The 24181-nt window shown below is 44.5% G+C and overlaps 6 protein-coding genes across 8 annotated transcripts; 5 read left to right on the top strand and 1 right to left on the bottom strand.

The window, feature by feature from the left end:
* Positions 1–289: 289 nt before the first annotated feature.
* Positions 290–2761, top strand: prdx1 (peroxiredoxin 1). The gene is made up of 6 exons (XM_003975764.3): positions 290–397; positions 1157–1269; positions 1397–1550; positions 1625–1747; positions 1897–2027; positions 2381–2761. Exons 2-6 carry the CDS (start codon positions 1164–1166, stop codon positions 2461–2463), a joined length of 597 nt encoding a protein of 198 aa, XP_003975813.1. The 5' UTR covers positions 290–397; positions 1157–1163; the 3' UTR covers positions 2464–2761.
* Positions 2762–2831: 70 nt separating this feature from the next.
* zte38 (zebrafish testis-expressed 38) lies at positions 2832–5505 on the top strand. 2 transcript variants are annotated; one of them, XM_003975820.3, is made up of 12 exons: positions 2832–3110; positions 3311–3455; positions 3540–3603; positions 3737–3773; positions 3878–3898; positions 4009–4035; positions 4119–4186; positions 4262–4410; positions 4481–4710; positions 4819–4867; positions 5240–5280; positions 5367–5505. In XM_003975820.3, the coding sequence occupies exons 1-12, from the start codon at positions 3060–3062 to the stop codon at positions 5412–5414; spliced, it is 930 nt and encodes a 309-aa protein (XP_003975869.3). In that variant the 5' UTR covers positions 2832–3059; the 3' UTR covers positions 5415–5505. The 2 variants fall into 2 exon arrangements, with proteins under 2 accessions (XP_003975869.3, XP_029686701.1); XM_029830841.1 differs by lacking the exon at positions 2832–3110 and having other exon boundaries at positions 3226–3455.
* Positions 5478–8886, bottom strand: aldh9a1b (aldehyde dehydrogenase 9 family, member A1b). 2 transcript variants are annotated; one of them, XM_003975821.3, is made up of 12 exons: positions 8767–8886; positions 8345–8561; positions 7900–8045; positions 7665–7794; positions 7369–7503; positions 7051–7247; positions 6831–6971; positions 6571–6759; positions 6409–6496; positions 6185–6326; positions 6007–6119; positions 5478–5944 (listed from the first exon to the last, which is right to left on the bottom strand). In XM_003975821.3, the coding sequence occupies exons 2-12, from the start codon at positions 8523–8525 to the stop codon at positions 5850–5852; spliced, it is 1557 nt and encodes a 518-aa protein (XP_003975870.2). In that variant the 5' UTR covers positions 8526–8561; positions 8767–8886; the 3' UTR covers positions 5478–5849. The 2 variants fall into 2 exon arrangements, with proteins under 2 accessions (XP_003975870.2, XP_029686699.1); XM_029830839.1 differs by having other exon boundaries at positions 8758–8885.
* Positions 8887–9123: 237 nt separating this feature from the next.
* uck2b (uridine-cytidine kinase 2b) lies at positions 9124–13284 on the top strand. The gene is made up of 7 exons (XM_003975822.3): positions 9124–9269; positions 10560–10719; positions 11061–11157; positions 11293–11435; positions 11631–11728; positions 11835–11883; positions 12132–13284. The coding sequence occupies exons 1-7, from the start codon at positions 9129–9131 to the stop codon at positions 12266–12268; spliced, it is 825 nt and encodes a 274-aa protein (XP_003975871.1). The 5' UTR covers positions 9124–9128; the 3' UTR covers positions 12269–13284.
* Positions 13285–13663: 379 nt separating this feature from the next.
* Positions 13664–15468, top strand: czib (CXXC motif containing zinc binding protein). Its single transcript, XM_003975823.3, has 8 exons — positions 13664–13819; positions 13910–13993; positions 14130–14186; positions 14267–14348; positions 14419–14450; positions 14636–14713; positions 14924–14989; positions 15183–15468. The coding sequence occupies exons 1-8, from the start codon at positions 13814–13816 to the stop codon at positions 15258–15260; spliced, it is 483 nt and encodes a 160-aa protein (XP_003975872.1). The 5' UTR covers positions 13664–13813; the 3' UTR covers positions 15261–15468.
* Positions 15469–15907: 439 nt separating this feature from the next.
* scp2a (sterol carrier protein 2a) lies at positions 15908–24026 on the top strand. Its single transcript, XM_003975765.3, has 16 exons — positions 15908–16062; positions 16840–16897; positions 16968–17039; positions 17119–17250; positions 17391–17455; positions 17530–17656; positions 17732–17795; positions 17873–17959; positions 18039–18189; positions 18343–18490; positions 18963–19070; positions 21323–21476; positions 21709–21805; positions 22719–22848; positions 23323–23402; positions 23603–24026. Exons 1-16 carry the CDS (start codon positions 16006–16008, stop codon positions 23696–23698), a joined length of 1626 nt encoding a protein of 541 aa, XP_003975814.2. The 5' UTR covers positions 15908–16005; the 3' UTR covers positions 23699–24026.
* The last annotated feature ends 155 nt before the right edge of the window (positions 24027–24181 follow it).

Raw genomic sequence — 24181 nt, 5'->3', positions numbered from 1 at the left:
CTGATAAATTGTCCTCATCAATCGGCCCAGTCTGTAATTGTATAAATCATCTTTATGGTCTCACAGACTCAACACAGGGGTCAGTCGGAAACTAAGGGATTAATAAAACAGAGATTTAAAAGCAAATCACGTTCCCAGTTGGCCTCGTCATACTTTCTTATCTTAATCCTTCATAAGAACGGGAAAAGTCTTCAAAAAATGATAAGAAAAATGCAAAGTCATGCTGTGTAGTCGGAGTGCGGATTCTGGAGGCGGGACTGAGAGTTGAAGTGGACCGTAGTCACGTTCTCGGCTATCTTATCGCGAGAGCCGCGCGGTTGTATAAATGCCCCCTCGAGTCCGTCGGTCTCCGCTGTCTTCTGTCGAACTGTGTCCCTCTGGTGTGACTGAATCTGAGGTGAGTGCTGCAAAAAAGGCATTACATTTATTTGATACCACTCTACTTGGTAGTTGTTTTAGCTTTTTCTCGTTTTTGAGCGGCGTGCTCTTGCCTCAATTTAAGGTTTTTTTGATTGTGAACTTCCTGAACTGTTCAACAAGTGGATTTCCCCTGTTCATTCGGTCAAAGAGACCCATATTTTACTCGTGATATAGGGTTAAATACGCCTCATTTAATATCTTTGCACGCTGCAAACAGGTAATATTTTACGCTCAACTCAGTTCTCATGGGATTTTTATGAGTCTGACTTTGGGGTGAATTTGTGAGGTTAGCGAGTGAAATACCACGACCCACCCCTGCGTAATAATTTTGACTTTGACCCGTAAATTAAGCAGATCATGAAAAAATGGTTGCATGGCTACATAACTTAAAAGTCTTCTCTGTGTTACAAATATGTCATGCATGTACACCAGAAGAGGTATGCATTACATTTTGTATTATTGTTTTATCTGTAGTGTTTTGAAAAAATAGTTAACAGTGGGGTTCCCATTATGCCATAGATCAAAGTGAAACTTTTGCTCACACTCACTGTACTGAATAGGGAGCAATGTGCAAATTACATTCATGTCAAACTTTGGTGTAAGGTATGACATGAATGTAATTTGCACATTGCCTAAACGAGGAAGTAGTTTTATTCAGTAATCCCATCATGAAGACACAATGCAGAATTGCTATTTCTGATTTTGGAACCATTTCCTCTTTGTGTGATCTGTTTAGAGTGAAAATGGCTGCAGGCAAAGCTCAAATTGGAAAATTGGCCCCAGACTTTACGGCCAAAGCCGTGATGCCAGATGGACAGTTCCAGGACCTGAAACTGTCAGATTACAGAGGTACACATGCAGTGGTGAAGAGGCATTCATTTACACTTCTGAGGGCCAGGATGAATGAAGCTGTAATTATCATTCATACCTTATCAAATGCAGATGGGCTCACTGTCCTTTCTCTCCTTTTATGCAGGAAAATATGTGGTCTTTTTCTTCTACCCGCTGGACTTCACCTTTGTCTGCCCCACTGAAATAATCGCCTTCAGTGATGCTGCTGAGGATTTCAGGAAAATTGGCTGCGAGGTAATCGCAGCCTCCGTTGACTCGCACTTCTCCCATTTTGCCTGGTAGGTATATTTGACACCTACATTTAAATTTGATATTTTTTGTTGCAAACTCACTTTCTCTTATGTTTCTGAAGGACCAACACACCACGTAAGCAGGGCGGTCTGGGGAGCATGAAAATTCCCCTTGTATCAGACACACGGCGCACAATCTCCACAGACTACGGAGTCCTGAAGGAAGATGAAGGCATCGCCTACAGGTGGGATAAACTCAGGTTTACCACAATTTAATAGCAACATTGTCACCGGAGACACATGACTTCCTTCTCTTCGTGCACAGAAATTGACTTTACAAGCTTTCTTGTCTGTATGTCTCATCAGCTGCTCTCTGTTTTCTGTTTTTAAACAGAGGTCTGTTCATTATCGACCCCAAGGGTATCCTGAGACAGATCACCATAAATGACCTCCCAGTGGGACGCTCTGTTGAGGAGACCCTGCGTCTTGTCCAAGCCTTTCAGTTCACAGACAAGCACGGAGAAGGTCAGGCAGTACTCTGATGAACATCTGTTCATGTTATTTGTGTCAGAGAACTGTGCAGCACATTGATTTCACATTGGGAACAGCCCAGATATGGGTTAGATTGATGATTAAAGGGTTGCACATCTCAAAGTCTCTTCATTTTATGTTTGGCAAAGATGACAAACCTATATTCTAGTTCAAAGGCTCGCATTCTTATCAGAGTTAAGGTTCACATGAACTTTATAACAGGGCAATAAACCCAAGCGGTGCAAGCGTGAACACTTTACATTGTGTAATGGAATGTTGGTCTAGTTGTGTTTGTTTATGCTTTAACTGTCACCTCTCAAAGATTCATCGTGGACTTTTCTTTGCAGTTTGTCCCGCCGGCTGGAAGCCAGGAAGTGACACCATCAAGCCCGACGTCCAGAAGAGCAAAGAATTCTTCTCCAAGCATTAACACCAAGGCCAAAACATGCAGCCTACTGTAGTGACCCAATGTGCTTGTCAAAATTGTGTAAGGAGAGCGGTTTTTGTAGTCCTGTTGTCCCTTGAGTTGATAGTGCATTACATAGTGCATTGATAGTCCAAAACAAATCGTGTAATTCATTTTGTGGTATATGTATTTAAACTCTTGAGCTAAATGTGTTTACGTATTTCATGCCCTACTTTTTATTGCAAACGACCACAGAGGAACTCCTGCTCACATGAACCCACACTTGTTGTTCTGTTAAAATAAAGAATACAAGTTTATAACACTTCTTAAAGTTTTCCTAAAAACATTCAGACATAATATTGTTGTGTCACCGAACTGCATCACGGGATATTTTCGGCGCGAAATCCATTCCTGGCAAACGCAGCTGGATTTAGCGAAATTAGGGCCGTTGTTTAGGCAAATGTCGAAAAGGAAATTTGAATGGTATAATTGTAGGCAGCAAACAGTTAAAGTTAGAAGTAAATTTACCTGTATATAGAGATAGAATACCCTAATTTAGTTTCAATCTGGTTGGCTGAGCTAATTGGTCGCAAATATCAACACGAAGAGAAAAAAAAAAGATGGCGGCTGGGAAGATGTGCGTCAGAAAACGCAATACGGAAACCGCAGAGGTTTGTTTAATTCACTTGATAAGCCAGGATTTCATTTATCTATCATCAAGTTTAACATTGCTTCCCGAGGGAGGTCATTTAAACGTGGTCTTCTGAGGCCTGCTGTGCTCCGGGATAAGTGCGCCATCGTGTGTGGCTGCAGAGTCATGACAATAAGGGTTCTCCATCTGCTTCACTACCTTTATTTCCATGTCCTGAAGTGGACAGGGCTGTTCCTGAATGAACACAAAACAGAACAGGAGTCCCTTGTGTTTGTCAAGAGGATGATGGCGGTGGCGGTCTCCTCCATCACCTACCTCAGGGGGATTTTTCCAGAAGATGCCTACAGATCCCGATATCTGGAAGGTGAAACGCGGCAACAGCATCATTATGATGGCGAATAAACATTTCATGTCAGGTATTACTCGTGTTTTTCTTTTATTTTGCCAGACCTCTGCATCAAAGTACTGCGTGAGGAATGCAGCAACTCGGGTGCAAACAAAATTGTTAAGTGGTAAATGTTGCCTGCCTTAATATAATATTGATTCAATGATTGCAGACATGTTTTTAAAAAAAATATAAAACCTACACAGATAATCAAACAGAACTTTTCAACTGTAGCTAATAAGCTGTCTTCCAACTTAAAGGATGATGGGCTGCTTTGACGCAATGGAGAAGCAATATGTAAGTTAAGGCATGAGTAATTTGTTTTTGTATTTATTAGTGGTGTGTCTCTTCGATCTCTTCTGCTTCTAACTACATTATATTTCACGTTGGTCTCCCATCAGCTCCAGATTGTATTCATTGGGGTAAGTATAACAGCAGTTTGTCTCAATATCGATCTCTGGATGGATTTAGATGCTTTGAATATTTAAGATTAAGACATGACTGAACTTTAACTATACCTCTTGCTATTTAGGTATACACCGATCCAGAAAAACCAGATGTAAGTTCAGTCTAACGATTCAAAAAACATCTGTTATTAACAGATATATGCACCCAACTGTTTTTCTTTACTTGTTTTTGCAGTGCATAATTGAGTCATACCATTTCAAGTTTAAATACCCTGAAAAGGGGCCTCAAATGGACATCCAAAGGTTTGGATGGGCATTTTGTGTACATTTATGGTTGAGATGGTGCCTCTGTTTTTCATTTGTGTTGATATATTACAGGAACAATGAGATGGAGATGCATGTTCCTTTGGAAAACACCAAAAGAGCTTCAATGTTGCTCATCAGGAAGCTCTTCCTGCTCATGCAGAACCTGGACATTCTCCCCAACAAAGTCTACCTCACCATGAAGCTGTACTATTATGACGACAGTGAGTGTGTCGGACCAGAGAAATCCTTGAAATCCTTGTGTCAGCGTAAACACATTTGCCTGCTCTTCAGTCACCCCAGCTCACTACCAACCGCCAGGATTCAAGGAGGGAGAATGTGACAGCCTCTGGTTTGAGGGCAAGGCAGTTCACTTCAGGGTGGGCGAGGTACAGACGGCCTTTCATACCTTGAAAGTTCGCGTGTCAGCAAAAGAAGACCGACTGAAGAAGCTACAAGAGGGACAACAGTTGAACGGGACGGTACAGGCGTCCCAGGGAGATCTTCCCTCAAGCAAGAGCGAGGTAGGATAATAAAGCTGAGATATAACATTTCATTTGGACGAAAAGACGCAAAGGATTAAATGCATTTTGCTGTTATTTACTTCCTTTCATGTTAAATCTGGACTACAGGTTCTTTGTAAGAAACCATGCGATGATGAGAAGCTGCCTTCTGAAGATGGTACGTTTTTTCCCTGGCGACATTGCCAACATGCTTAAACAGTTCTCCTTATTGCACAAAGATGATGCCAGAATGTCCAAGACAGCACAGAAAAAGTGGGAAAAGTTCAGAACATCCAGTTTTTATCTATTTGTCTATTTTATCCCAGCCGACACAAAGAAATGGTGAGTCTTTGTTGACAACCTCAGGTTGTCCATTTGGCACTGGTTCACCTTCCTGAAATGTCCCAAACGTTAAATAGCTGAGACTATTTAAAACAAGATATTCTGGTCTCACCTTTGGGAAGCATCGTGTTAAACACCTAAAGTTTCAAAAATGAAGCAGCAATGGAGCAAAAATTAAGATTGACAGTTGTTTTGTTCTTTTAAACAGAGTCTGCACAGTTCAAGAAACCTATGAAATCTTTGGCCAAGGTACAGTCATGCTGGGCCTGACTACTTTGTTCTCGATTATTTATCTGAGAGCTCAAACTCTGCATGGATTTCTTTGTTCCTCTCAGAGAACCACGGCCACCAAAAGAGGGGGGAGGAAAAAAAGAAGAATTTAGCACTTGCTCAGAAGAAAAGCTCATCCAGAAAAAAGAACGAACACATGTTGCAGTTTTTTTTAAGTTGAATCCATATCAAATAGCATTTATTGTTGTTAAAGTTGTTTCAAGCATTTTTTAAAGTTCTACATCGACAGTAAGGCACAAAGTAAGAGGTTTCACCACTCTAGTTTGGATTTATATAATCTCTTTAAATTATCAGTGTTCAAAGTGCTTCATTTTTAGTGTTTTTGTGGTTAAACATATATTAATGTAAAAAATAAAGCAAATGTCTAATTACCTGAGTGTTCCTAAACATTCTGAAAATGCTGAAGGTAATATCGGCTCGTTTTCAGGAAAAAGGCTTAAGTCACGTGGCTTCACACCAGCGTTTGATTTTTCCATGAATGATGAACATCCTGGACTCATCTGTCTGCCCGTCTCACTCTTTTTGTGTTAGAACAGGCTGTCCACGTCTCCCATCTCCACAAACACAGTCTTCAGCTGGGAGTAGTGCTCAACGGTCACCTGGCCGTTCTCTCGTCCGATCCCTGGAGAACAAGCGCAGCTTTAATTCCAGAGTCCCGAGGAGTAGAAACCCTCCTGACGTTACCTGAGGTTTTGAAGCCTCCAAATGGCACCTCCACGGGAGTGATGTTGTAGTTGTTGATGAAACAGGAACCTGCCTTTAGGCGCTCCACCACGCGGTGCGCTCTTGTCACATCCCTACGCAAAAATCGAACCGGTTCAGATTGTTTTTCCCCCCCCTGACGGCGTGACTGCAGGCCTACCGGGTGAAAACGCCGGCTGCCAGACCCATGGTGGTGTCATTGGCTCTCTGCAGCGCCTCATCCTCCGATTCAAACGACAGCACAGACATGACCGGACCGAAGATCTCCTCCTTCACGCAGGTCATGTCGTCCGTGCAGTCGGCTGCCAGAAAGCAAAAACGGAAGGATGTCGGAACGCTGAGCTTAAAATCAACCCATCGCCGGTGGCGACGCTGCAGCCTTACCCAGAACACACGGGGTCATGTAGTATCCGCCTCCGAGTTGGGGATCTGCTGGAACGAAAGGCTCCCCTCCACACAACACCGTCGCTCCCTGGACATGTTTAACATCCCATCAAGCTCTGGACACGCGCTGGTGTGGTGCTTTGAACAGCGGGCGGCGTTCACCTCTTGCTTTGCTTGATCGACAAAGGAAAGGACTTTTTCCAAGTGAGGTCGGCTGACCAGCGCTCCCATCCGTGTGCTCTCCAGCAGGGGGTCTCCTATTTCGATCGTACGGGTCCTCTTCACCACCTCCTCCACAAACTTGGGGAGAATCTCCTTGTGGACGAACACTCGAGTACCGTTGCTACAGACCTGCGAAGAACACAATAAGCTCACAGGTTATAAGACAGCTCCGGATATTGGCGACGAGACGGGACGTCTACCTGGCCTTGGGACAGGAAATTGGCCATGAGAGCTCCCCTCACGGCGTTCTCCATATCGGCGTCCTCAAAGATGAGCAGAGGAGATTTGCCGCCGAGCTCCAGAGTCACCGGCTTCACTCCCTCAGAGGCCATCTCCATAATCTGGAGCGTGAGTACCACACTGATATATTTAACATCTCCATGGGGGCAGGATTTTCCAGGAGGGTTTAGCTCTCCTGACCTTCTTTCCCGTGGGAACACTCCCGGTGAAAGACACCTTGGCAACATCTGGGTGCCGGCAGAGCAACCCGCCGGTCTCCTGGCCACCCTGCACCACGTTGAACAGCCCCTCTGGAGCCCCCGCCTCGGCATAGACCTCTGCCAGCATGACGGCAGTCACAGGGGTCACAGGCGACGGCTTAAACACCATGGAGTTACCTTTTAATGACGAGAGATATGAAATACGCACGGACGTAAATACTATTGATTGACAACGTTGAAAAATAATTAATCGCAGCTCCGCAGAGAAGCAAATGTACTTCCGAATAAAATTCCTTACCACAAGCCAGTGCTGGAGCGGATTTCCAGGCAGCTATTTGAAAGGGATAGTTCCAGGCACCGATGCCAGCGCACACTCCCAGAGGCTCCCTGCGAGTGTAGGCAAAGGATCCACCAGGCAGCTGGACATGCTGGCCTATAAACATGGAGATATAGGTCCACCACACCAACAGTGGCATATTCCCACATGCTGGCTACATAGTTCAGTAAAGGCATGTTGGGTTTAGCCAGATTTTTCTACTTTTCCTCCTCAGAGCTAGTTGGAAAGGCAATGCATGTCCTCAACACTGAGCCCACCTGCCAGAGTGCTGGCCAACCCTGCGTAGAACTCGATACAGAGCCTGGCAGAGTCCACATCCAGACGGGCCTCTGTGATGGACTTGCCGTTGTCGATCACCTCCATCTCAGCTATCTCCTCTCTCCTGCGCTGTGCAATAAAGCCACATATGAGCAGACAATGACAACCAAGATCCACCAACACTCGTGGTTTCCGCTTAAGCTCATTTTTTAAAGTCAAAGGAGCCGCAAGTGCCTCAATGATGTGAGCGGCCTGTATCATGATCCTCGCCCTCTCCATTCCAGACATCCTGCTCCAGTGGTCAAAGGCGGTCTTTGCTGCCTCCACAGCTTTGTGGACCTCCGTGGAGCCACATGGCTCCAACTGACACAAAACTCGCCCTGCAAAGTCCAACGTTTGGCGTCAAAATTTCCACCTTTTAAAAATGTATCGATACATAGTGTCTATTGATCTCACAATGCTAAGCTACAGTGCGCTGTGGCTATACTGACGTGTACACGGCCATATTTCATGGTAGCACTGTCTTTTTTCTCCAAATTCTATTGATCCAGAATGCAAAAATCAAGATATTTAACTTTATAACATGCCTGAGTAAATGAATCGATTAACTTTACACCAACATGACTAACGTCCTATAAAGGGATTATGTCCAAAGAATCTCCCCGGAATCGAAGCTTACCTGTCGCTGGTTCGTAAACATTTTCTTTGTTATATTTTACTGGGCTCGTCCGACGTTCTCCGGCCCAGAAGTTCAGCGGGACAGTGATTTTCACTGAGCCGGAGGAGGAAACGCATCGTACGGCCGCAGGCACAGGTGAAGCAGGTGGCCGCAGCAGGGATAAAGCCAGGCTCTGCAACATAGTCAAACTCGCCCAGGTTCTGGATTTACAGGACAACTGTCAACACACACAAACGATACGTTAATCAGCGCCTGAGATCACTTCATTCAAGCAACAGAAACATTTAAAAACACGCCATGCATTTAAAAACGCACGGCGAGTTAGCTAACAACGCTAGCTAATCCATTTTGTTATTCTGGATCTTTTGGGGTTGTGTGTACGTCCTGACAGAATCGTGTACAGTGTTACTCACACGTTATACCTTTTCATTGACAACAGTCAATATGATAAATGGTTAAGTTAAACGTTCGTGCTGAACTGAAGAAAATCGAGGGCAACGTCGCCTCCATGAAGGGGCGTTTCTAATGGTGGGCTTTTCCGGGGGTCCTACAGCCTGACGTCACAACGTCGCCGCTGATTGGCTGCCTTAGCCGCTGACAACACGTCAAAAACGTTTCTTAATCTACAACTTAATGATATAATCCACTGAAATTAGATTTAGCCTAAATATAACGTAAAATATGTTTTTAGACATATATGTGTATGTTTAGAGAACAGACAAACACTCGCGCGAGATTATTAACCGCCACAGTTGCGGAGTGGGAGGGGCTTCGGGACAATGATATGCTAGCACAGCCCGGTTTACGGCACATTGCAAGCATGGCCGGAGACAGTGAAACACATCTGAGGAGCGGGGACGAGAACACCGACATCATTCGGCAGCCTTTCCTCATCGGTGTCTCCGGGGGCACGGCCAGTGGAAAGGTCTGCACCCCGACATGTTATTTTCTCTATTTTCTGTCATTGGCAAAATTAAGATTTTGTGCCGGCGTTGGCGTTAAATCGCCACGGCGGTTCAGCCGGATGCTGGTTGACCGCGTGGCTTCAGCGACGCAACGTGATTGACAGGTCTGTCATCTGTTTAAGCGCTCTTCGCCTCGGCCGAGCACGTCAAAACTTGGCGAGCCGTCCGCCACACGTGTTACAGACGCTTTTAAGTGTATTTGATCGCCCCCTGCCCTTTCAAGGAAGGATGACGCTCCTTAACCGGACCGACTAACTTTAGACATGACTGGCCTTAACCTATTCAGCCGCCTAGCTAGATTCCATCACATGCTAGTAGCGGGGAACAAAAGCGGGCTAATGCTAGCATGCCCCAAGGCTACATCTGCTGTATGTAAACAAAGCGGTCTCCGCAACATTTTATCATTACAAATCAAAGCTTCATGATCCTTAAGCGAAATTGCAGCTCTGGCGCGTCAGCTTTAGATGTGTTTCGGGCCGTTGTCGAGACATAATTGTCAGGTATTGGCCATTATGAAGGATAAAGATAAAGGAGTTGGGCGCCAGCGGGAAAATAAACCCGCCACAGTCTCTATCATCCGGACAACGTCATTGACTCAGGAAATATCTGTTTGGATCGAAATGATTAGGTTTTGTTATTTTTGGCCTTTAAGACAGTACTCTTATAACAAGACATTTATCTAATAATGGGTTAGCGGTGTAGGCTGTGCTGGGCTACCAGAGGCACGCTGACGTCACTCTGGTGACGACACAAACGAATAATTTCCTGTATGTCAGTAGATTTCTTTGTTATGATCCGGGCGTCTTTTAAGTATAAATACGAACGAACACGCCCTATTAATAGCAAACAGGAGAAAAATTAAACCAGAGAGATCAGTTGCAGTGATAACGGATTAGAAAAAAGGACCCATTTATGTGAAAATATAGGGGTTTGGAGGTGATTTATAATTCCACTTCTTCTCCTTTTTGCAAGTGAAAGTTGCAGTATTATAGCACAGATTCAGGCACACAAAGACAACAGGCCTAAATGTCAAGTCAGCACTGGGTATGAGGTTCATGGGGTGTGAAAGGTCACTGGGGACAAACATAATGAAGCATTGGACCGATCATCTATGGTGATGTTATCTGCTTCACGCAGGGTGGAAAACTCCCCACCCACCCAATTCCCTGTGCGTCACAGCTGGGACCCGGTAATCCTTTGCACCACGTGTGCGAAGTGAAATTACCAGCAATGGTATTGTGTTTCCGCAGTCATCGGTATGTGGGAAAATCATGGAGCTGCTGGGCCAGAACAAGATCGACCACCATCAGAGGCAGGTGGTGATCCTCAGCCAGGACAGCTTCTACAAGGTCCTCACTCCAGAGCAGAAGGCCAAGGCCCTCAAGGGCCAGTTCAACTTTGATCACCCAGGTATGTGCACCATTACCTCAACCTTATTCCAAAGGAATCAAAGTAAAAAACCAGCTGCCTGCTCCATTAATCAGACTTTTTACTATGTTAGCGTTAGCGCACCCTGCATTTGGAGCCGTGCTTGAGTTCCTCTCTCTGACCATTTTAAACCCTTGCACTCAGAGGGTGTTATTCAGTAGCAGCTGCTCTTAGACTGTATGACTGAACGTGACATGTGCCACGCGAATCGTGTTTCTAGGTTACCAGGATCCCACGTGTCCCATCGGAAACTTCCAGCCAAAAAAACTGGGATGAAACCAGAATTCTCAGCCTCGGAATTGAACTTTTCCTGATTTCTGCAGATGCGTTCGACAATGATTTGGTGCTCCAAACACTTCAAGACATCCTGCAGGGGAAAACTGTCCAGATCCCAGTTTATGATTTTGTCACTCATTCCAGGTAAGCACCCACGGAACAGACACTCACTGACCTCATACTATGTTTCCTACCTATGTTTCCTATCATACCTTATGTGATGATTTTTAAATGGAACATCGTGGCTGACGGAGAGGAGTATGCTGTGTGTTCTTTTAGGAAAGACGAGTTTGTTACAGTGTACCCGGCCGATGTGGTTCTGTTTGAGGGCATCCTCATGTTCTACTCTCAGGAAATCAGAGACATGTTCCAGATGAAGCTGTTTGTTGATACTGATCCAGATACACGGCTGTCACGCCGAGGTGTGTAGCACGAGCACGACCATAATTGTTGTACGCTCTAGTTTGCTGCATAAATTGAGCAGAATAATTTCTTCCTAGGGTTATTTTAGACAGTGTTATTTTTGTACAGATGTGTTTTTCATATTGCTCTTGTGTGTAATTTCCTCAACCATCTGTGCTATATTTATCTTGTCTTTTGTGGTTGTGTGATTTCAGTACTGAGAGACATCAGTGAACGTGGCAGAGAGCTGGAACAAGTGCTCAACCAGTACATCACCTTTGTCAAACCAGCCTTTGAGGAGTTCTGTCTTCCAGTAAGAAACTTTGAAACTTTTCCCCCCACCGGGTCCTCGGTTTTATCATTTTCTGCTTATTGACGCAAAACTGACCTTGTCTGCAACATTCTGTCTGTTCTTCCAGACCAAAAAGTATGCAGATGTGATAATTCCTCGTGGAGCAGACAACCTTGGTAAGGGAATTTATTATTCAGCACACAGATAATATCTGTTTTTCTGCCTTGGAATACTTTCCTAATCTGCCCCTCGGTTGGTGCTTGTGAAGTACGCTGTGTCGAGTCTTTAGTTGCACCAAAGCGAACGTTTTATGCGGATAAAACTGTTGGGTTTGGCAGCGCTAAAGACGGATATTGCTAATTTTGCTAGCTACGTGACGCGGCCTCGCTGAGGCTTCTGTCTGACCTGTTCTTGTCCCCTGCAGTGGCCATCAACTTGATAGTACAGCACATTCAAGACATTCTGAACGGCGGACCGAACAAGCGCCAAAACGGCTGCGTGAATGGACACAGCACTCCACGCCAGCGGCGGGCCTCGGAGTCCAGCAGCCGGCCCCACTGACCTCACAGAGCAGAGAGGGGGATGTGGGGGTAGTGCTGTAAATATTGCCTGTATTTAAGAATGAAGAGATGCAAAAAAAAAAGACAGAAATGCCTTTTTTTATTATTATTATTATTATTATTATTATTATTACGACGGCGACTACTTATTTTCATTGTAATTGTTAAAGATTTAGATTTTTGTCTCAAAAAAAGAGACGCTCTTGTTCTTGTCATGAGACCACGGGTAAATCTTGCCCCCATCCGTGAGATATCGGTTTGTTTTTTTTTGGGTTTTTTTCATTTGCTCTGCTCCTCCATTGAAATTCATGCCACTAATGAATAAAGGAGTGTGTGGGGGGGGGTCCTTTTACTTTTTGTAACGTCTGATAAAACTTGAACCACGTGATGAGTGGAAAACAAACATTGGGTTGAGAAAAGTGAATTGGTGGGCAAGCGGAAGAGTCTGGGATTGCACACTGTATTTATACTGACAATCTTGAGAATGTTTTTTTTTTTTTTTTCCTCTGGTGTTATAAGTTAATTTTGCATTTGTGCGGTGTTAAACACGAGCTGTTTATAACAGTGTCACCACATTTATGCCTGCAGAACTGCTCTGCCGGAGTGTTCACATGCAGAATACTGCATCTATAATTCTAATGAAGCCAAAGGCTAAATGGTTCAACTACTGTATTACTAGCAGCCAATTGTTGAATTTACTTGATCAAAATGGAAAAAAGGGCCCTTTGTTAAAGCAGTGATCAACCTTGGGTATGTCTTTAGAAAAAAAAAAAAAGTTTCACTTGTTTTTCAATGAGAAGGTGTATGCTCAGGTCGGTTTAACATGAAAATACCTGAAAGAAGGCGCAAGGATGCTCAATGCACAGCAATATCACTGTCCCTGGTTTGTGGCTATAAACCGCCAAGAACCCACCACAATGCCTCTGCAAATCTGTCTCAGGTTGTACAGCAAGTATCCGCAATGGCGACACATTTCCATTCTTAGTTGAGGTAACAATAAAAGCTGTTGAAACTGAATTTTGTACTCCAGGTGCTGGGTTTGTTCCCTGATGGTGCAATTGGTTGAATGATTTGTATGTAATAGTGGATGATTTATATTTGAATGACGCCACCCCGTTAATGTAAATAAACTGATAAAGCCATGTCTCTGTTTCCTGAAGCGTTGTTTTTCGTTACTAACCATGCTTTGTCGTCCATAACGCAGGTGGTTCGTTCTTCAAGATATAGGTCATTTGTGTAGTGCCCGCTCTGTCCTCTAGGTGGAGCTATTTAGCCATTCGTTGTGAGGCGTTAGCTTGTTCACGGATGTCAGACGATTCTGTGATTTGCAGTCATATTTCCAGAAAGACAACTGTAACATGCTGCGTCTACTCGTCACTTAGTCCAAAGATCTCAGTGGCATCCCAATTTCCTAAACGAATCCATCAAAAATTGTACGATTTTCACGCATGTTAAATCCATTACTACTCCTTCATATTACGGAATTTGTCATTTACGATGAACACTTAAAGGCAGCAAGGGAAGTTGTCACTGCGTTAGCTCCAAGATGGTGGTATGTGTCAATGTGGCATGGTAAACATTGAAACAATTTAACTCAGTTTAAGCAGTAAAAAAATAACCTTTCCTCTTACACATACAACAGAAAATCGGTCTCCAGTTTAAAGCCACTCTGGACAATGTCACCAATGTCAGACCATTGGGCACCGACTTCCGCTGGTATCTAAAGGTAGCAACATGCTAATGCTGGGCTAATATTAGAATTCAATTTATTTTTTCACTCTACTTCTAGTTTTAAAACGATGTGTAGATATTGGCTGGACGTGTTGTATTCTGATAAAATTTTGAATTTACTCCCATTCAAGCTGAAGTGTGGAAACTGTGGCGAGACCTCTGATAAATGGCAGTACATAACACTAGATGTAAGAGCAGTCTTTGTACGTTGGGTATGTTTATTGCTTTCACCTCATCAAAGCTACATCATTATTAATCTCTTTCACAGGAGAGTGTGCCTCTGAAAGGAGGAAGAGGCAGTGCCAGCATGGTGCAGAAGTGCAAACTTTGTTCCAGAGAAAATTCAATCGGTGGGCTGATATCATATTTAAGAGGTTACAACTGCAACACCTGTTATTTATTTATTTGTTTATTTGTTAGATATCCTGGAAGACACCATCACACCTTACAATGTAAGCGATCTACACATTTATCTCTATTAACAGAAGCGTCAGACAGACATCATCTTAAAGCCAGCGATCAGTTGCAGAATGATGTTCGACCTTTTCATTGAGATTATTTCTGGAGGTTTTTCCCCTCCGGTAACATAGTTTCTCTCTCTCTCTCTCTCTCTCTGACGGTGCTTGATGGGTGGAAGGCTGAGGACAGCGAACGCTTCAAAACAATGGTGCAGTTTGAATGTCGTGGACTGGAGCCAGTTGACTTCCAACCACAAGTGAGACTCCATTATAAAATGGTTCTGTTCTGGTGTGTCGTATGCACCCAGGCATGATTATAGCCACTAAATTACATGTCTGAAGTGCTTTAAGGTAGCTGATTAATGAAGATACAGAAAATAAATAAAAAAAATAAGTTATGTTGGATTGAAGGCAATGAAAGATAGAAATCAACAGGCAAATTTCAGTGGAGTTTTTTCCCCCACCAGGCTGGCTTTGTTGCCGAGGGAACAGAGACTGGAACACCATTTCCTGAAGTCAACTTACTAGAAAAAGTACGTACATGGAGAAACAGCTTGTGTTTCTTGAGGATTCCAGAGTAGTGTGTCTACTATTTGTTGTACATTTGTAAATAAGTGAGAGGTATTATTCTAGGTTGTTCAACTTCAAGACCTTGGTTCACTAAATAGGACTGATTGGATTGTTAGTTACTATGTTATTTCAATATTTCCCCTGTCATTGTTGCAGGACTGGACAGATTATGATGAGAAACTTGCAGCGTCTGTTGGAATATATGAGGTTACACATCAGTTCAAAAAATGTTAATGCCATTTCATGAGGAGCTCCAAAGTTGCAAATAAACAGGACAGACGGACAACAGCAAAGTGACCTTCCTGACCTGGAAGGATGCGTCACATGTGTTGTGGTGAATGATGGACTTTACCAGCTGCAGAATTAGAGCCTGGGTTGACTATAAATGACTTAAGTAGGAATCAAGATCGTTTTCATTGGCCAAATAAACTTGAAAAATGAACATTTTCAGTGTTGTTTTTTTTGTTTAGTTTTTCTATGTTTATCCGGAATCTAGTAACAAAGCTCGTATCGAGGAAATGAACCAGAAACAATAGTACAGAAAGCGAAAGAGGTCTCACTCTGTCTTAAATCTTCTATTAAGCCAAGTGCTAAAAATCTTGCACTTAACAAAGCAAGACTAAATAATTTGCTTCTTCGGGACTATTTTTATATTAAGTGCAAGAGAGCATGAATTGGTACAAGACAAAATTTAATTAAAACATTTAAGTTTAAAATCTCAGGTCTTCTGAAACAATGTATTAGAATGAAAATTGAGAAAATAAAATCTAGTTCAACGTTGGCATTCTACCATACGCTGCTTCAGTTGAATACAATTTCCAACAACTGTTCCCAAAAGCTCTGTCAGGGTTTAAGATTTTAAAACGGAGTGACGCATCTGTGGGACATAATCGATCTTGGCCCCGTTTAGCCTGCTGCTGTGGCTGAGTAGCTCGGAACTGTCCGCCTTCCTCAACTAGCTGCTAAAAAACAACGAAACATGGCACCTGCAAAGAGCAAAAACAGGGTTTTTGTCATCGGCGTGGGCATGACAAAGGTAATATTTATGCCTGTTCAGCATTCTAACACCTATATTGTCATGGCCTTCCAGACGACAGGAACGACCTTATGCAACGAGCCAGGCTAACAGAATGGCTAACTCTTGGTAGTTCAACATCTTCTAAAACCAAAGACAGAAAATAACTTTAATTTGGCATTTTCGATTTAATTTTATATTGGCACCAAACCTAACCTAACCACCTAACAGACCATGGGTTTAAAGTACGCAGGTATACTTGTGAACCCAGACAAAGCTATTAGGTAAATTAGTTACCCGGATTAGCCGGAACTATTTAACTCTTTTTTCATCTTTTTTTCTCTTTAAGGATTAGATTATTGAACTTGGTTCTTTTGGGAGTTTTGTGCCTTCAATACTTAGTCCATAGTTCAACACTGCTGTTAATCAGTGTTACAGGTTATCGCAAATATTACGAAATCTTCCCATGTCACAGAGATCTTAAGTCATTATTTAAAACTTTCACATCATTGATGAAGAATAAGGTGCTTGTTGGTGAACTTGGGACACAACCACAGCACACAACATGATATACCTAATGTCGGTACCGTCAGAAACGATTTCAGAGGTCACACAAAAGCTTTAAAAGCTGCGGTGACGTTTTAAAACCTACAACATAAAAAGGGTCAGATTGTTCTTTCTCTAACAGAACATTTGGAATTGGGCTGAAGAACTCAGTTATCTTGAGAAGCAATAATAGGATACTTTTTAAAATAATTATAATACCTAAACAGTCTGTTCTTTTTCCCCCCCCTGCAGTTCGACAAGCCCGGAGCCAGAGACAACTACGATTACCCTGACATGGCGAAAGAAGCAGGTGCTTATTTCAACAAACCATCATTTTCACTGTGATGGGACGTTTTTCACCGTCTGTCATTGTGTCGCAGGTGAAAAGGCTCTAGCAGATGCAGGCATTCCATATTCTGCCATTGAACAAGCCTGTGTAGGGTATGTCTACGGTAAGAACGCGGCGTTAGGACTCCAGGAAAGCACTGTGATAGCTCCTGTTTTATAATATTGGGTTATTTCTGCTACCAGGCGACTCCACATGTGGACAGAGAGCCATTTATCACAGCTTAGGCCTGACTGGAATCCCCATCATAAACGTCAACAACAACTGCTCAACCGGCTCCACCGCGCTCTTCATGGCCCGGCAGCTCGTCCTGGGGGGTGAGTTGACACACGCCCGCGATGTAACGCATCCAAACGCGGGTCAGCGCTGGGAAATTCCCACTTGCGTCTGGAGGATCCTCTGGATTTCGGCTGTTATTTCACCGAAATGGTCAAGTCCACCTTTTCTTACCCGGTAGGTCTGGCTGACTGTGTGCTTGCTCTTGGATTTGAGAAGATGGAGAGGGGCTCTTTGTCTTCAAAGGTGTGAAATATTTTCCCCTTAAATGCTAAAATTTTAAGCCAAAGAATTTACCCTACACTGACTCTTTACCCCAGTTTATGGACAGGACCAACCCCATGGACAAGCACATGGAGGTGATGATCAACTGCTACGGGATGGCTGCTGCTCCGGCCGCTCCCCAGATGTTCGGCAACGCCGGCAGAGAACACATGGAGAAATATGGTAAACGCCGCTTGATTTCAAAGGATGGAAACTGCTTTTTCTCCTGCCTGAATGTTCACGTTGGGCCTCTTTCAGGCACTAAACCAGAACACTTTGCCAAAATTGCCTGGAAAAACCACAAACATTCCACTAATAACCCGTAAGAGAACATTCCCGCCAGTAATCCTTGAATCTGTTTATGGTGGGTTGAACTAAACTGCCATTCCTCTCGTGCAGATACTCCCAGTTCCAGGATGAGTACAGTTTGGAGCAGGTGATTAACTCCAGGAAGGTGTTTGAGTACCTCACTCTGCTGCAGTGTTGGTGAGAGCCGTAAACACCTGTCATCCGTCTCCACCGAGAGATCCGTCTCCCTGACGACACGTCGGCTCTCTCTCCTCAGCCCTACTTCGGATGGCGCCGGAGCTGCGGTTTTGGCCAGCGAGGCCTTTGTCAGGAAACACCATCTGGAGAGCCAGGCCGTGGAGATTGTTGCTCAGGAGATGGCCACCGACACCTCCTCCACTTTTGAAGAGAACAGCTGCATGAAGATGGTGAGTTTTCCTCCTGGCTGGTGGGAATGACCAAAAAGAGTCCAGAAGCTTGCGGACGCCCTGTGGGACTCGGCAGCGCCGGGGGGCTCCCTAAATATCTGGAAGACGGTCCGGCGAAGGGCTCCTTAAGCACGTCTCTTGTCGTCTGTGCAGGTGGGATACGACATGACTCGGCTGGCGGCCACAAAGTGTTTTGAAGCGGCGGGTCTGAGACCCAGTGACGTCGATGTGGTGGAGCTGCACGACTGCTTCTCAGCAAATGAGCTCATTACCTACGAGGCTCTGGGGCTGTGTGGCGAGGGTAAGAAGGCAGCAGGTTTTACCACGGTTGTTTCAGGACGGCGAAGTGTCCCTCGTACACTAACGTTACGAGAGGAATCGCTGTCAGCAGCCACAAAGGAGTCTTTCTCCAGGCAATCTCCTCTCCATATCTGTCAGCTTTAAACATCGATTCCAGTGTTTAATTAGTCTTCAGTGACTGTCATCAGTGTGTCCTGGGTCTGTTAGCGCCTCAACAGAAAGCTAATCCATCATATTGCCTCTCATTAATTCCACTGACGCACCATTTCAAGAATACTCTCAGGTGTGTGACTATTGTGAGGAAATAAACCCAAATGACTGTTTTTACTGTTTTCGCTAACACAAAACCACAGCAGTCTATCACTTCTATTTTATTTTGCCGTCTTGCAGCCTCGGATTTCTGCTCCTGTAATGATGTATGATCAGTAGTGTTACTGAAGCGTGAACTTTGCTCAATCCTCAAATCTCTGCAGGTAAAGCTGGAGAGATGATTGATAGAGGGGACAACACGTATGGAGGTAAATTTGTGATCAACCCCAGCGGCGGGCTCATCTCTAAAGGCCACCCTCTGGGTGCCACAGGTATGTGGAACCAGCTGAAAATGCTGCTCTCCTGCTCTCTTCTCTGTAAACAAGTCCTCCAGTGGCCACTAGGTGGCAGTGGCTCATAATATTGACATGATGGGTAAAAGTGAGCGGACGTTGCCCTTAACAGGACAGGAGACCTTTATTCAGACAGAACCAATGTTGTTATAGCCCAGGGGTCGGCAACCCAAAATGTTGGAAGAGCCATATTGGACCCAAAAAACAAGAAACAAATCTGTCTGGAGCCGCAAAAAATTAAACGCCTTATATAGGGCTTATAATAAAGGCAACACATGCTGTAAGTGTCTATATTAGCTGTATTACCTACTTTCCAAATGATAAGTGGGCTACAAATACATAAAGAGTATTCATGATTAAATGTTTATTTTCCCTGCAGCATCCTGGAGAGAATGACGCACCACGTGGCTTTAAGTTTAACTTCCATTATAATGAGATGTTGAAATTAAATATTTATTATACACATTTATACAGCATTGGAAAACTTTAAGAATGTTTGTCACGTTTTTCCTCCTACAGAAATTATATTAAAACAATTTCCATTTTCATATTTTTGGGAAAAGCTCCAGGGAGCCACTAGGGCGGCGCCAAAGAGCCGCATGCGGCTCCAGAGCCGCGGGTTGCTGACCCCTGTAGCCAGTCGAGCCGGTTAACTCGTAAGGAAAAACATTCCAGCAGAGGAAATGAGGAGCTTTTCCGTGCAAATGTCTCCAAATCCTGCTGGGATGATTGATTACATACATCTGCCAGCATCCTGTCAGTATTGATCAGAATGCATTTAACATTCTGTGTTGTTTTAGCGTTCGTAAAGGTCACAGAAGCACATTAGTTTGAGTGAAGACTCCTTATTTGTAGGTGGATGTGTGTTTGTGTGCTGGATGTGTGCGAGTGTCTAGAGACGGACTTCTGACTTGTCAGAGACCAGTTTGATGAACTGTGACGCTATCTGTTAGCATAGTAGCATCTAAAGGGCGGGTGCACCTGATAGGTCATATTTATGGGTGGATCAACACATCTTTGTAGACCAGCATCACTCTGAGAGGGAGAGGAAAAGCTCTTCTTTCACATTTTTCCCTGTTTTCTAAAACCAAGGTGCCAAAGGCGGGAGAGTGGGTGACATTTGGGCGTGTAAAGTGTGGGATGATTTGATCAATGAAAATTTCTATTTTACAGCGAGATGGGTTGAGGATCTTAAAAAATAAATAAAAAAATGCCGTGCTAATATTGTTTATTTTGGATCCAGGAAATCTTCCCCGGGAAGCGATTGTCCTCCTCACATCTCCCTCTCTTTTGAGGCTTATCTAGAACCTTCCAGCCAAGTCTGGTGGGGGTCCATCCCCACTAAGTTTTCACCTTTAAGAATCATTAAAAAAACATTTTTTTTTTCAATGATTGGTCCTTTCCTTGTATCCCTGGGCAGAAATCCTGAGGGCAGGGACCATTAAGCTCTCCATATAAGGTGAATTCTTAAATAGCGTCCTCTCGCCAAGCCTTTAATGGAAAGACATTTTTCTTCTGCCTGAATGTGTCGACCTTTTCACCTTGGAACAATATTGCCCTCCTCCTTCTGTGGCCTGAGCGAGCCACCAAGAGGTCCTCAGCCTTAAGCCCTTTAGCACATCGGGGTAAAGCAGAAATGCACAAGCTCTTTAAGCAGATGGAGTGAAATGCTTAGCCATAATGCTAGAGCCCAAACCGAGCCTGGACAGATTAGGACGGGACTTGTCAGATTAGGAGGCAGTTTGTCACCCCTCTCACTAAGGATATGTTCTTTTAAAGCCCGCTTTGGTGTCTTCATCCCGACAGAGGTCACTCGGGTGGGTGGGTCTGCGTGTCGCCTAATTTAATTAACTCAATATTCACACCCCCTCATTTTATGTAAAACACCGTTTGTCTATTCAGCACTGGTAGAATTTTTTTTAAAAATGGTCCAAAGAGGGAGTTGGAGGAAAAACAAATTAAATGCCGGAAGGTTTAAAAGCCCTCATTACTGTGTGCTGGTGACGACATCCATACTAATCACATTACAAAAGTGGGGGGAGAGGTCCTTATAATCCACAAAATCCCTGCATCTGCACTCAAATGCCACAGCTCTTTGTCCAACCCGCTCGCTCTCTCTCTCTCTTGGAAACACTTTCCATTTTTAAGTTCTTTTTTAAAGCACATGATCATGCCAGAAATATCCGCCTTCCTTAGCCGACCCTAAACAACCTCCCTGCTTCCCCTCTCAGGTCTGGCCCAGTGTGCAGAGCTGTGCTGGCAGCTCCGTGGGCAGGCAGGCAGGAGGCAGGTCGGGGGGGCAAAGGTGGCCCTGCAGCACAACATCGGCTTGGGAGGGGCCGTGGTCGTCGCCCTGTACAGGCTGGGATTCCCTCAGGGGGGCAGGTCAGAAAGTTTTTATATTATTTTAGACCAAACATCCTTGCTCAGCTGCACTACGGCACTGGTTCATGCTTCCCTTAGGTTGTCATATGGAATTGTATTTCAAATACTTCAAAGTGGGCTGTTGCGTAATTGCGTGGCCTCGCTTTAACTGGACAAGCGATGTCTCCTGTATGTGTTTATGTATGAAGACCTGACTCCCAGCCTTTGTTCTTTGTCCTTCTCGCTCCATCAGCTCCCAAATTGGTGCAGTTCTCACCAGCTCCGGCAACAATCTGGAGGCTTTCAAAGCTTACGGCGTCTTTAAAGAGATTGAGAATCATCTGCGCGAGGTAACGTCACTGGCAGAGGCACCAGCCTTCACTCCGGTTTGATCTGAGGCAATCAGTGTGGCTTTTGTATGTTCAGAACATATGTACAACCTCCCAGCAGTTTTTGCCCTTTCTCGTAGTCTTTTGATCATAAGTTCACAAACAGTCCTCGTGTGCTGGATTTATGCGGAGGAAAACGACCACGTGCGTCCATTTGAAGCACTCCTACTGTCACCGTGATGTTTTTTAAATCCAAAAAGCCGACAAAGGGGATATTTTTCAGCTTCCTGGCCGTTAGGCTGCAGCTCCAGATCCACCTGCCAAGGTGTCCTAGAGCCTTGAAATGGCTCCCCAAGCTGCCTCCCCAGTCAGCCAACGTGTGGGGGCTCCCCGCACGTCACGTGCACGTTCTAAACGCCGTCCACGTCGACATTGAACAAATTAAAGCGGGCTCAGCCGCTACGTGTTGGCACCACCGCATCTGAAGGTGGGAACAGTTCATCACAAACAACACCTCCCTCCCCCCCCAGAGGATGATAATGTGCTCAATTATTTTTGATTGCTCGTGGTTTGAGAGTCCATTAACGGCGAGCTTTAATTACTCACTAATGTACGAGTTCTGAGACCTCAGCGGAGGAGTGCTCGCAGCGGAGCCACGTTGCACGAACGACACGTGGCGTCGCTGAAAAACGCACGTCTGTTTTTCTTTGTTTGGATTCAGGGTCGCTCCGTCACGTGCTCCTCACCCACAGACCCATTTGCACGATTTGTGCTCGCAGGCTTTGGGAGCAAGAGATGTAAATTGGGGATTAGGTGCGCAGCGAGTTGTCATTCATAGACGTGCACGGAGACGTGCTCAGGTTCAGACTGGGGAAAGAAAAGAAAACCAGTTCCAGCTGGTGATGAAAGATGAACACCAGTCGCTCTCCTGCAGGAAGGGGAGAAGCTCGTCAAGAAGGTCGGCGGCGTGTTCGCCTTCAACGTGAAGGACGGACCAGGCGGGGCCACGGCCAGATGGGTGGTGGACGTGAAGAGCGGACAAGGTTCCGTCACCGTCGACCCAGGTATGTCTCACCCCGGCCACGGAAGTGACGTCGTTATCCGTGTTTGCCGTCGCCCCGACGGGTCCGAATGGATTTTGGCAGCTTTTCCAGGCAGGATTGAAGGTTTTAAACCAGTCGCAGCAGGCAGCCAGTGCGCGTCTTTACGTGGTGTTTACCGAGATTAAAAACACACCTCCTCTCAGACAGATGTCAGCACCTCTGCAATAATCAAACACGCATTAATTACATGTGATTACCTTTTAAAAAAGCTAAACGTCTCCAGTTTTGAGTCAGATTATGATTCATCACAGCGTTTATTGATTTATTTATTTTGTTTGGAATCGGAGTGCTTTTTGATCGATGCTCGCACTAATGGCGGACATCATTTTCTTCTTATTTGCTTCTTAAGTTCAACAAAAGAACAAAATAGTTTAATTTTAGTAGCTCTGGTTCTGTAGTTCTGTTTAGTTGATCAATCTTATTTTTCCTGTGTAGATCAAAAGGCCGACTGCACGCTGACCTTGAGTGATGCAGATCTGCTGGCTCTGATGACCGGAAAGTTGAACCCACAAACAGTGAGTGCCTCGTCCTTCATTTCCTGTATTTTCCTGTATTTGTTACACATTAATAACCTTACGCAACATAAATAATACAGCATTTTTTGCCTGAATTCAATGTGATCGGTCGGCCTCCGTCGGCGCTTCATTCTGGATTAGATTAGTGAAAAGGCCCGTCGTCGTTCCACGTCACTGATGTCCACGTCTCGTCCTCTCAGGCGTTCTTCCAGGGGAAGCTGAAGATCTCTGGGAACATGGGCATGGCCATGAAGCTGCAGAACCTCCAGGTCAAACCAGCCAAGGCCAAGCTGTGAGGCCCAGAGCTGCTGCTCAGCTGTGGGCTGAGCTTCATAAGAAGATTGGTTTCAAATCTTAATCCCACCTACCGGTAATCTTGCGTTTAGAAGCATCTCTGAAAGTTTGGAGACAGTTCTAACTACTGAATCGCGTACGGAAATATCTTCTTTTGCAGCTTAAACACTGATACTTTCTGCTCCTCTAACGACTACACGTGCCTCCAATTTCTGCCTACGTAGTTTTGGTTGTTGAAAATAACTTTGGGCCTCATTTGCAGATAACTTGTGTAAAAAAATATGCATTTGTAATTACAGTAACTAATTTTATTAAAAGAATGATTGTGACATCCTTTTCTCCGTTCATTTCTGAGCTCTTCTTGGCATCATGCTGGCCTGACCCCTAGATTAGTAATCTATTCCTTCAATATAAGACTACTAATATTTGGGAACCTACAGTAGGTTCTGGTGCTGGGGAGCCATTAAATTCCATGTTATGGTTCT

Source organism: Takifugu rubripes, chromosome 22 (assembly GCF_901000725.2).
Source record: "Takifugu rubripes chromosome 22, fTakRub1.2, whole genome shotgun sequence".
In the NCBI taxonomy this organism is placed as follows: Eukaryota; Metazoa; Chordata; class Actinopteri; order Tetraodontiformes; family Tetraodontidae; genus Takifugu; species Takifugu rubripes.
Note: the sequence above shows the minus strand (reverse complement) of the source record. Positions and strands in the feature narration are given on the sequence as shown.